The sequence below is a fragment of the Mesoplodon densirostris genome, chromosome 11, assembly GCF_025265405.1.
Source record: "Mesoplodon densirostris isolate mMesDen1 chromosome 11, mMesDen1 primary haplotype, whole genome shotgun sequence".
Taxonomy (NCBI): Eukaryota; Metazoa; Chordata; class Mammalia; order Artiodactyla; family Ziphiidae; genus Mesoplodon; species Mesoplodon densirostris.
Genome location: NC_082671.1, coordinates 28,888,185 through 28,900,393, shown reverse-complemented (window position 1 = coordinate 28,900,393; position 12,209 = coordinate 28,888,185). Strand labels below are relative to the sequence as shown.

Sequence of the window (12,209 nt, the reverse complement as noted above, 5' to 3'; positions counted from 1 at the left end):
CATACCAGATTTTATCACAGTAGTGGATAAGAAAAAGAAATTCCTGCCTTCACTGAGCTTTAGTGATGAGAAGCAGATAATAAACGCATATATACATAGTATCTAGGTGGTGGTAGGGCTATGGAAAAAATAAAGGCAAACAGGAGGCTAAGGAATACTTAGTTAAAGCTTATACTTCTAGGGATTTCCCTGGTGGTCCAGTGGCTAAGACTCCACGTTCCCAATGCAGGAGACCGGGCTTTGATCCCTGGTCAGGGAACTAGATCCCACAGGCCGCAACTAGAAGATCCTGCATGCCGCAACTAAGACCCGATGCAGCCAAATAAATAAATATTAAAGAAAAAAAGCTTATACTTTTAAATCATTATTTTAAATGGGATTATGCTTTTAAATTGAGTAATCAGGGGAGACCTCACCCAGATAATGACATTTGAGAGAATGACCACAAACTGAAAGAGATAAGGGAGAGGTACAAGCAGATACCTGGGGGAAGAACATTCCAGTAAAGTGAACAAAATGGCAGAAGTCTGGAGCAGAAGGAGCTAGAAGAGTAATAGAGACAGATCAAGTAGATACTTTAGATCTCTTTAAGAACTTAAGCTTTTACTCTGAGTGAAGTGGGAAGCCACTACAAAGATTCTGAGCCAACGAATGACACAATCTAATTTTCACTTTAATAATATCACTCTGGCTGCTTAGTTAATAAATTATGAGGAAGACCTCTTAGGAGACTATGGTGGTAATCCAGCTGAGATGATAGTGGCTAGCTCAGGATGGTAGCTATGAGTTTGTAAGATGTGACAGCGTTCCAGATATACAGGCACACCTTGTTTTATTGCACTTTGCAGATATTGCATTTTTTACAAATTGAAGGTTCGTGGCAACCCTGTGAGAAGGAAGTCTATTGGCACTAATTTTTCCAAGAGCATTTGCTTGCTCTGTGTCTCTATATCACATTTTAATAATTCTTGAAATATTTCAAACCCTCCACCAGCAGAAAGATGACATACGACTACTGAACATTCAGATGATGGTTAGCATTTTTCAGCAATAAAGTATTTTTAATTAAGGTATGTACATTGCTTTTTTAGACATAGTGCTATTACACACCTAACAGACCAAAGTACAGTTGACCCTTGAAAAACACAGTGTTGGGGCACTGACCCCCTCAGTCAAAAATATGCTTTTGACTCCCCAAAAATTTAACTACGAATAGCCTCCTGTTGACTGGAAGCCTTACCAACAACAGGCAATTAACACATATTTTATATGTTATATGTATTACATACTGTATTCTTACAATAAGTAAAGAAAATGTTAATAAGAAAATCGTAAGGAAGAGAAAATACATTTACAATACTGTACTCTATCAATATTTTATGTCATCTGTTTACAAGATAAATCTTCTGTCAGTACCTACATCAATATTGTCTTATATGATAACAAAACACTGTAGATGTTATATGTTATTACTGACACTAGATATCAAAAATGAAAAGATAACGTAAAAAAGAAATTCATATTTATTTACATATATAACAATTCATGCATTGATAACAAAGAAGCAGCAATACGATTGCTTTATGGTAGCCTAGTGTAATCGATATGATTGCTTCACAGTAGCCTAGCCTATACACTAATGAGTGAATCGTTATAAAATTTTTATAGCACAGTGTTAAAGTCATATCCATAATACAGTATGGAAACCACTTACTTGTGATAGGCTGATACGCAGTTTCTCCAATTACAAAAGAAAGGCATACTGCATGGTAATATAATTCTTTGAAAGCAAAGTTATAAAACAGTAAGAAAACACATTATTAATTTTACATTAAATATCACTCACCTTATACCTATATAAAGACAGGCTATCCATTTCAATACAAGTCTTGTACACGATGTTCTACATAATGAGTACTTAGGCAATGATGACAAAAAGGACACAAAAACATCTCATACAGTTCTTTTTTTATTTTTTTTAAAGGAACTAATTTTTTTTTTTTTTTTTTTGGCTGCATTGGGTCTTTGTTGCTGCACGCAGGCTTTCTCTAGTTGTGGCGAGCAGGGATGACTCTGCATTGCCGTGCGCAGGCTTCTCATTGCGGTGGCTTCTCTTGTTGCGGAGCATGGGCTCTAGGCACACAGGCTTCAGTAGTTGTGGCACACGGGCTCAGTAGTTGTGGCTCGCGGGCTCTGGAGTGCAGTCTCAGTAGTTGTGGCGCACGGGCTTAGTTGTTCCGCGGCATGTGGGATCTTCCCATACCAGGGCTCGAACCCATGTCCCCTTCATTGTTAGGTGGATTCTTAACCACTGCGCCACCAGGGAAGCCCTCTCATACAGTTCTTGCCATACAGTTACTAGATTTCACAAGAAGACATACACATATACAACAGAACTCTATGGCATGATGGTTATTTGCTATTCATTAAGTGGAAGTGGATCATCCTCATCATCTTCATGTGAAGTAGATGGAAGAAGAGGCGGATCTGGTCTTGCTATGTTAGGAGTGGCAGAGGCAGAAAAAGCAGAGGAGGCAGAAGGGAAGGCAGGAAAGGCAGGCACACCCAGTGTAGTTTGACGGAAATACATCATAATTTCTGTCTGACTGTTGTTTTTTCACTCTAAAAATGTTTCTATATGGTGCCAATCCTTCTTCCACCAAGTCAAAATCAGTCTTGAATAACTGGAACTCTTTGACAGATCGTGTAATGTCAATTTGTTTGGGGGTACTGCTTCTTTTACATCTTCTTCCTCATCATCTGGCACTGTTTCAGAAGTACTCATTTCCATCAAGTCATCTTCTGTTAATTCCTCCCATGCACTGTCTACATTAGCTCTTGAATTTCTACAAGATTCATATCTTGAAACCCTTCACCCACCCAACCACTCTTTTTTGGACCTGTCCACAGTCTCTTTCATGATTTCTTTGATTGGCTCTGTCGTAAATCCTGAAGTCTTACACAACACCTGGACACAGCTTTCTCCAGCAGGAATTTATTATTTCAGACTTAATGCCTTTCATGGCTTTTTCAATAACAACAACATCTTTAATAGTATAATCCTCCCAGACTTTCATGATGTTCTCTCTAACAGGGTTCTCCTCCATAGTACTGACAATCCTTTCCATAGAGTTCCATGTGTAATAAGCCTTAAAGGTCCATAGGACCTCCTGATTTAGAGGGTGAGTAAGAGACATTGTGTTTGGAGACAAGTAGACCACTTCAACACCTGTGGCCAGGGGCACTGTCTAATACCAAAAGAACTTTAAAAGGCAGTCCCTTACTGGAAAGGTACTTCCTGCTTCAGGGACAAGGCATTGATGGAACCAGTCCAGGAAAAGGGTTCTCTTTGTCCAGGCCTTCTTTCGGGGCAACCAAAAGACTGACAGCTGGTGTTTCTCTTTTGCCTTCAAGGCTTGGGGGTTAGCAGCTTAATAGATAAGGGCAGTCCTGATCATGAACCCAACTGCATTTGCACTAGACGGTAGAGCTGGCCTATCCCTTCCTTCCTTACATCCTGGTGCCTGCTTCTCTTCCTTACTAGTAAATGTCCTTTGTGGCATTTTTTTTCCAGAATAGGGCACTTTCATCTGCATTAAAAACCTGTTCAGGCAGATATCCTTTCTCCTTAATGATTTTCTTAAGAGCATCTGAGAACTTGTCTGCTGCCTCCTGTTATCTTGACATTTTTTAAGCCAAACCTCTTTCTGAAATTATCAAACTATCCTTTGTTGGCAATAAATTACACAGCTTTAGATCCTTCACCTTGCTTTTGCTTTAAGTTGTCATATGTTGACTTTGCTTTTTCTCAAATAATGTTATAGTCTATAGGTATGCCTTTCCTACAGCAATCCAGCACCCACATAAAAGTTGAAATTTCAATACAAGATATAAAGGCATTGCTCATAAAGTGCAAGGTTTTCATGCCTTCTGGCATAGCTGCAGCACTGCCTTCATGAATTTCCTTTTCTTTTTCTTTTACAATGGTTCTTAAGCTGGATTCATTTATCTTGAAATGGTGGGCAACTGCAGACCTCAATCTACAATGCATATCAAGCAATTCAATTTTTTCTTGTAACATCATGACTTTTCACTGCTTCTTGGGAGCACTTCCAGCATCACTAGTGGCACTTCATACGTGTCTCATGGTGTTATTCAAGGTTTACGGTATTACACTAAACATGATGAAAAATATGCAAGAACCACAGAGATCACCTTTTACCATGATTTACTGGAGAGATGAACTGCTCAAGCAGAGATGATTAGCAACAAACGGCATTTTAATGGGCTATTCACAACACTTGAGCTCAGCACAACAGCAACAGAAGGTGGCTATGAAATTATTACAGTAGTACAGTATGTGCTACAGTTCATCTTATGCAGTTATGATTAAATACTGCATCTTTACATTTGTTTACATTTCTTTCTGCTTCAAACGGCACCATGTACAGTCTGTGTGCATAGGTTTTGATAAATTTTAACTTTTTATAATAGATTTGTATGTTCATTTTTATTAATTTTTTCAGTATTTCTAGGCTATGCAGTTGTCTACAAGTTTTTTCAAATTGTCACAAATCTCCAAAAAAATTTTCCAATATATTTATTGAAAAAAATCCACATATAAGTGGACCTATGCAGTTCAAACCCTTGTTCAAGGGTTGACTGTATAGTGTAAACATAACTTTTTTGTGTGTGTGTGTGGTACGCGGGCCTCTCACTTTTGTGGCCTCTCCCATTGCAGAGCACAGGCTCTGGATGTGCAGGCCCCGTGGCCATGGCTCACGGGCTCAGCCGCTCCGCGGCATGTGGGATCCTCCCGGATCGGGGCACGAACCCGTGTCCCCTGAATCAGCAGGCGGACTCTCAACCACTGTGCCACCAGGGAAGCCCTAAACATAACTTTTATATGCACTGGATAAACAAAAAATTTGTGTGATTTGCTTTATTGTGATATTCACTTTATTGCAATATTCACTTTATTGTCGTGGTCTGGAACCAAACCTGCAATATCTCCAAGGTATGCCTGTATTTTAAAGGTAAGGAGAGCTAGAGGATTTGCTGACACAGAAAGTAGGGTGTAGGATAAGAAGTGTCAAGGATGACTACAAACATTTTGGCTAAGCAACTGGTAGAACAGAGTTGCCATTTATTGAGATGGAGGAGACTGTAGAAAGATCAAGTCAGGTTGAGGGACAGATCAGGCATTTGGTATTAGACACATCAAGTTTGAAATGCCTATTAGACATCTGAAGTGTGTATGTCAAGCAGACAGTGGATATACAAGATGAATATACAAGTCTGGAGATATTTGAGTGTTGTCAGCATACAGACACTCATATTTAAAGTCATAAGACCGGATGAAATCATCAAGAGGTTAGGTGTACCCTTTTGACAAGAGGTCCAAAAACTTAGCTTTGGGGCACTCACTGTTTAGACATTGAGAAGATAAGAAACCAGCAAAAGAGACTGAGAAGGAGTGACCAGTACTATCAGAAATAATCCTCTAGAGTGTGGTACCCTGGAAGCAGAGTAAAGAAAGTGTTTCAAGGAGAAAGAAGGGCTCAACTATGTCAAATGCTGCTAATAAATCAAGGTAGTTGCAAAAAAAAGCTGATTAATCCATATGAGGTTAAGGAAAAACTACATTTGTTCAAGTGAAAACAAACATGACCATACCCACAATGAGTAACAACTATTCTTTACCTTAGTCATTCCTGGCAAATCCACAAGTGTCAGATTGACAACATTAGGTGAAAAAATCTTAAGATGAATTGGTTCAGGGCTTACTCCCTAAAAATAAGTTTTAAAATATCATATTAAAATACATTAAAATTTCAATGAATAAAAATGCTAAAGTAAACCTCTTTTAAGTATTATACATTAGATGCTTTTAATTATTAAATAAACCATGATTTCTAAAGCATTTCAACAATCAAAACCCGATGAAACATATAGGAAATAAGGCAGCTAGCCATAGGTTATAATCCCATCCAACGTTATACTATTAATATACACAATTTATTTCCCCTATATTATTTCACATTCTTTTCTCCAGATTCTCAGCAGATAACGTTTCTTAAATATGCTTAATAGACTTAGTGCTGAACAAAAGAATAACGTATCACTATCCAAATTTATGAAGTTCTTGAGTTCAGGGAGTGAGACATAGGTAACAAGTTATCCAAATCAGGGAAGTATGGCGGCAGTAGCAGTAACTAAAAGGTAACCTGCCCAGAGATCAATAATAAACAAAGCTTAGTAAATCACTAAAACAGAGACAAATATCTGAATAGGCATAAAGAAATTAACATGGCTCCAAAAATGCCTTTTTGTCAGGAAAAATCTCTCCAGCACAGCATCCGGCAGATAAAAGGACTCAATAAATATTTTTTTAATATTAGTACTTAGCTAAGGCCCACTTGTGGGATTAAATGTGCCCATATAAGAATGGAGGTAGGGCCTCCCTGGTGGCGCAGTGGTTAAGAGTCCGCCTGCCGATGCAGGGGATACGGGTTCGTGCCCCGGTCTGGGAGGATCCCATATGCCGCGGAGCGGCTGGGCCCGTGAGCCATGGCTGCTGGGCCTGCGCATCCGGAGCCTGTGCTCCGCAACGGGAGAGGCCACAACAGTGAGAGGCCCGCATACCGCAAAAAGAAAAAAAAAAAAAAAAAAGAATGGAGGTAACAACAAAAGGGAAGGGAACAGAAAAGTAATAAGAATAAAGAAAGAAAAGAGAGAAAACAGAAGCATTTAAGGGAGTCAGTGATAGCGCCTCGTGTCAAAATTAATCGTATCTTAGACACCTAATTTACTTTAAATTCTCAGAATCTGAGAAGACAATTCAGCTGTTAACATTACTTTTCATTTTCACTGAAAAAAAAACCCTTAATTTCCCTCTGTTTGCTTTCATAAGTCAATCTAGCCTTACTCAGGTAAGAAAAAGAGCTCTTCAAAATAAATGGATCTTGTAAGTTATATATTGCTTCTTAAATTAGAATACAGTCAATCCAGCAGAAAAAGATAACACTGTAGGAAGTATTTTAAAAAGTTACATAATAAAGTGATATATACATCTCAAGATTGAGAATAAACACCTAAATGAAATATCTGATAGCATATAAAAACTCTAAGAAACAAAAGGTATTAAATAAAGTTTTTATATATTTGGGAAAATACTCCATTAGTTTCAAAGACCAGAATACTCTCGATGATATATTTACCAATGGTTATAATTTCCAGCTCTAAAGAGATGCCTACCTTATTATTTCCTGAAATCCTTTCTGTTTCATTTTCAATTTCTTGTCGAATTTCATCAAAATCTGTGTAAAGCTAAAAATTATTGAAACAAAAAACATGGTATTCAAAATAAGATTAAAAGTTCTTAAGCGGGGTTTGATAAATTACAAGGATGTCTATGGATCTGCTTCAGAGAATTAGTAAACAAACTCTAATATACACATATTTTTTCTGAGCCAAAGAGTGATAGTTTATATGAGTTTTTCAAAGCTGCCTGAGCCCACAACAGTTAAGAGTCTCAGAGAGAACAGGGCTCAACTTAAATGTTTTCCAAATAAACTACTACGGTTAGAAATGCTAAAATAAGATTTATTTTATAAGGAACAGCTGCTTCAAGATAACAATGCTACATTGCCAATCATAAGAAACTAAATTATCAACTACTTGTACCCCCAAAAAATGTTTTCGACATGTTACTTCTTCACCATATTCTTGTACAATTACCTTATTTTTGGTGTGAAGAAATTTACCCCATTCTTCTGCTTCAACCCCTGGAAAAAGAAAGACTCCATTTATTGGAAATTATGGAAATTACTTTTTATCTTTATTTAGGGATTCAAAAAGGCAGTACAATATTATTTTTTCCTATTTTTCCATTAACTACAAGTTAACTTATATTTTAAGATCTGCTAAATTATACTCTCACATTTTAAAAATTGTACCAGGTATTTCAGAAACGACTAATTTCAGAGCTGCTCACAGGTCTTCCCACTATTTGAAATCTAGATTTTAACAAATAAAACTGTTTACCTCTCCTCATATTATAGTAAAATATGTATACTTTATTTTTAAATATCTTACACATAAAAAGCAGTTTATCTCATGAAAATACTCAAGCTAATGGCTAAAAGAAGAAAACTTATGAGTCATACTGAATAATAATGCAAAAGGCATATATAATAGATTTACACATAACTCACAAAAATTTGCAATATGTGAATGAAACAGCTAACTTTTCATTGCTTTGTCGTTTTTATTTTAATTTGGTTCCTTGTTGGTAACCCATAAAATCACAATTTGTTGTTACTGTAAAGAGCTCTCTCAGTAGTGTGAAGCTATTCCATAATTTACATGCATTTTCAACGTGATTTTTCCCCCCCAGGAACAAGATTATGTTCTCCCTTGGAATTGAAGGTAGGTAAGAAATGAAATGGCATGGGGTGTGGGGAACCTGGCATATGCCCTGTATGGAGTTGCTACTCGCCAGTAGTTTCCAATAATAGGTCTGTTCCTCTTGCACTTGCTGAAAAAAGGAAAAATTATTCACTGCAGGTACTGTTTTGAGTGGTCTGAGACTTGGAGAGCAAATTTTGTTCTGATTTTTCCAGAGAAGCTAGAAATGCTTAATTGTAGAAAGGTAAACTAACTTTGCCGCCCCCAAGCACAGCTATTCTGCTTTTGCCAAATTCAGAGTTTTAAATGTCTTAATGATTAAGTTTATGAATAACACATATCAGCCACCTGAGATCAAAATAAAAATGACTGAAAAGGTGGATCAATTTCTTTGGTGGGATAAAGGTAAATAAACTGGATCCTTTTTGCAAGTAAAATGCTCACCTACTTGAAGCTTAGTACCTTCTTCCAAGAAGTCTCATTGGAGGACTGGAGTAATCTAGATGAATAGAACTCAGAGGCAGGTACTATATACCAAAGGGGTGTTCTTAATTTACCTTATCATATAGAAGAGGCCTGGCTTCACAAGCATGTTTTTAAAAATAAAATAAATTACATTCACCACCAAAAAAAGCCTGCATTCTGATGCAATGCCAAAAGGTAACAAGAACCACTAACACCTGCAGTCAATCAATGTGGATAGGCAAATAAAAATGGAAAAAAAAATGCACACAGCCTGTAAGAGTACAAAAGCACACATGCAGGCACAATAGGAAAAGAAGGGCCAAAAACAAATGGATAAAGGAAACCTTTAGAAAGGTGTCTTGAGTTTTTCCATGTAGCAGGGTCTGTAGTTAAAGAGAAACAGCACAGAATGATAAGTTTAGTGCTTATCCCTAATATTTCAAACCTTTCTAAAAAATCAAGTGTGCAAAAATCCTGAACACATTTCAAATGCCATTTCAAATGCATTCAATTATTCCAAATTTACAACTATAAAACTTCCATTACAATTAGTTATAGTTAGAGGGATGTATATAATATTTTAAATGACATAAATGAAGTATACAGTGTGCCATAATTTATTTTTATTTTCCATTATACCTAATTATATCACCTCTGGTTTCTAATTCTAACAAAATAGATTAAAATTAATTTACTATTCAAAAATTTGTCTTAGATATCTGATAACTATGGGTAAAGATAAATTACCTAGTGGGAAAAATCTACAAAACATATCAAACACATCTTTCAAAACCTTGAAAGTAAATATGAAAGTATTTACCAATTGAGCTTTCTAAGGGATTATTTTCTTTGAAATATATATTGAATTTAACAGAACACCACAGAAACAGTTTTGGTCTTTAGTCAGCATGCTACTTTTGGATTTAGTCTACAAGGAGATCTGAGGAAAACTTGATTTATTTCTTACAAATATATGAAAGGTAATCATAGAGTTCAAAGTTCAAACTAAACCACCATCTCACTTGAAAACAGTTTTTGTTTTTAATAAGATTTTATCAGAAAATTCTTTTACATTGGCAGAAGTGGGGGGGCAAGATGAGAAATACTATAAATCTATATACTGACACCTCAATTATCCTATGTAGTTGGCAGAATGAGGTATCTCATGTTAAATAAATTTTCCTGATAGTTGAATTATACATAGTAATACTTAAATAGTTTAGCCAGTTTTGATGGACCTATATTTAAAATGGATTATACTGCTCCATGTCGTGTTAGAATCCACTGCTCTTAAACTTACCTATTAATGGTAACTTATGCCTTTGTTACATAATAAAGCCCTTTGAGGCTACAAATCCCTATACAAAATGGTTAGAGACTGATTTTTTCTTTTTTTGAAGTTCTCCTGTCTTTATGTTTTCCTCCCCTTTCTCCTGTATGGTTGCCAGGCTGTCAGGTAGTTCATACTCTTCTGGCTGTCTCCTGCTTCACTGTTTCTAATTTCCTCTAGGGTAGAATGATTTGTGGTAAGGTAGAACTGTTTATCCTAAGGATAAATAGGTTCTGATGAGAAGTCAAAGAACTATTCTAGTTATTAATAAGATACATGACATTTAGTACTCAAAATTTACAAAATCTATTTTGTGTTCTGGGTGGCTGAGTTGTCATTTTAAGTGAGGCTTTATGTTTTTTAATATAAAAAATAAGCACTAAGCTTGGGGGGGGGAAAATATATATATATATATATATATAGGTAAAGATATGCAGATTTACTGACCAACCACCAAGAAGAGACATCAGCAAAACAGAGTGGACATACAAACAAAGAGATACCAAGGAACTGACACTTCTATAGCTGAAATGTATACCCCTTCCAGAAACACTGCCCACATCTGCAAATAGTTTCTGAGAGACAGGATATCATCTGCCCTTTTCAAGGTGACTGAAGAAAATGAAGAGTTAAAAGAAACAGACTTAACACCATACAGTTTCTTGAAGTCTTAGTTTAAGGTATTTGGTAAAATTGATGATGTTAGTTAGTGAAAATGAAATTTTTAAAGAGTTATTCCATACATTTGAAGCTGGACCATAAATTAGTCCAAAATGATTAAATTCAAGGTTCAGAATTTCAATAATAAAGAAATATTACAGAAAAGCAAAGCGATGAATAATATACCAAGAAGCTACCTAATATAATTAAAAGACTCCTACATATCCTCTGGCAGTCTATCCAAAAATATTTATCATTATATCATTATATGTTAACATCTACAACTTCATTAACTTGCTTTAGTGATTAACTTTCTGTAGTCATTCTAGATGCTCATGACAGGTCTTTTTTACTTCCCCTTTAAAAAAAAAAATCAAGCTATCACAACAATGCTCCTATAATAAGTAAAGGAAAAGATCAGATACAGAAATTAAAGTAACTTCAATTGAATCAAATTATCATCCCATCTTAGATTAGGACATAAGAAACAGAATGAAACTCCATTGAAAACAGATCTCTGCAGAATGAGAAACAAACATGGTACTCTGCTGCAAATACAATTTAATACTTAGAACATTTTATAGGCTTTTATAAATAAGACAAAATGTGAACCAAACACTGAAGATTAAACATATTACTCTCATCAAACATTCCAAATCTCACTAATGTAAAAGTATGATCAACAGAGGATACACATTTAATAGGCAATTTAAAACATGCTAATAAAGATAGTGTGTCTTAAAATATTTTCAGTTTAACCAAAGAAGAACTGCTATAAAGGATGGTGCATATTTTATCATGATACTCCATGCTTATTATTTGGGTGAGGGAGGAATCTAAAAAGTATGTGTTATATAGGTAAGCCTTAGCAAGAGAAGGATAGTAAAAAAAATAATAATAATTAGGGACCTCCCTGGCAGTCCAGTGGTTAAGACACCATGCTTCCACTGTAGGTAGCACAGGTTCGATCCCTAGTCGGGGAACTAAGATACCTCATGCCACGCGGAGTGGAAAAAATAATAATAATTTTTTTTTAAAAAACTCTTTCTAAAAATAATATTCATCTTAGATTGAAGGGCCAAAGATTCAAAATTAGCAGACACATGGCAAGACCAGAAAAGGGAAGGTAAGATAACATTGCCATGCTGAAAAGCTAAATCATTTTAATTTTATTTAAAAGTAAATCTTTAAACTAGAATCTAAAATATTTAATTTCTAGGGACTTCCCTGGTGGTCCAGTGGTTAAGACTCCACGCTTCCGCTACAGGGGGCGCAGGTTTGATCCCTGGTCGGGGAACTAAGATCCCACGTGCCACGTGGCGTGGCAAAAAAAAGAAAATATTTA

At 35.9% G+C, this 12,209-nt stretch overlaps 1 protein-coding gene across 6 annotated transcripts in view; it reads right to left on the bottom strand.

Annotated features, from left to right (window-relative positions):
- Positions 1 to 12,209, bottom strand: part of DNM1L (dynamin 1 like) — a 69,025-nt gene that overhangs the window by 19,015 nt on the left and 37,801 nt on the right. For 4 of the 6 annotated variants that reach the window (XM_060113717.1, XM_060113718.1, XM_060113719.1 and 1 more), the window contains exons 3-5: positions 7,741 to 7,787; positions 7,258 to 7,329; positions 5,704 to 5,790 (exon numbers count right to left, since the gene is read on the bottom strand). In XM_060113717.1, coding sequence (XP_059969700.1) covers positions 5,704 to 5,790; positions 7,258 to 7,329; positions 7,741 to 7,787 — 206 coding nt within the window. Of the gene's footprint in view, positions 1 to 5,703; positions 5,791 to 7,257; positions 7,330 to 7,740; positions 7,788 to 9,218; positions 9,258 to 12,209 lie in introns of all 6 variants that reach the window. The other 2 variants (XM_060113722.1, XM_060113721.1) reach the window with 1 other exon arrangement.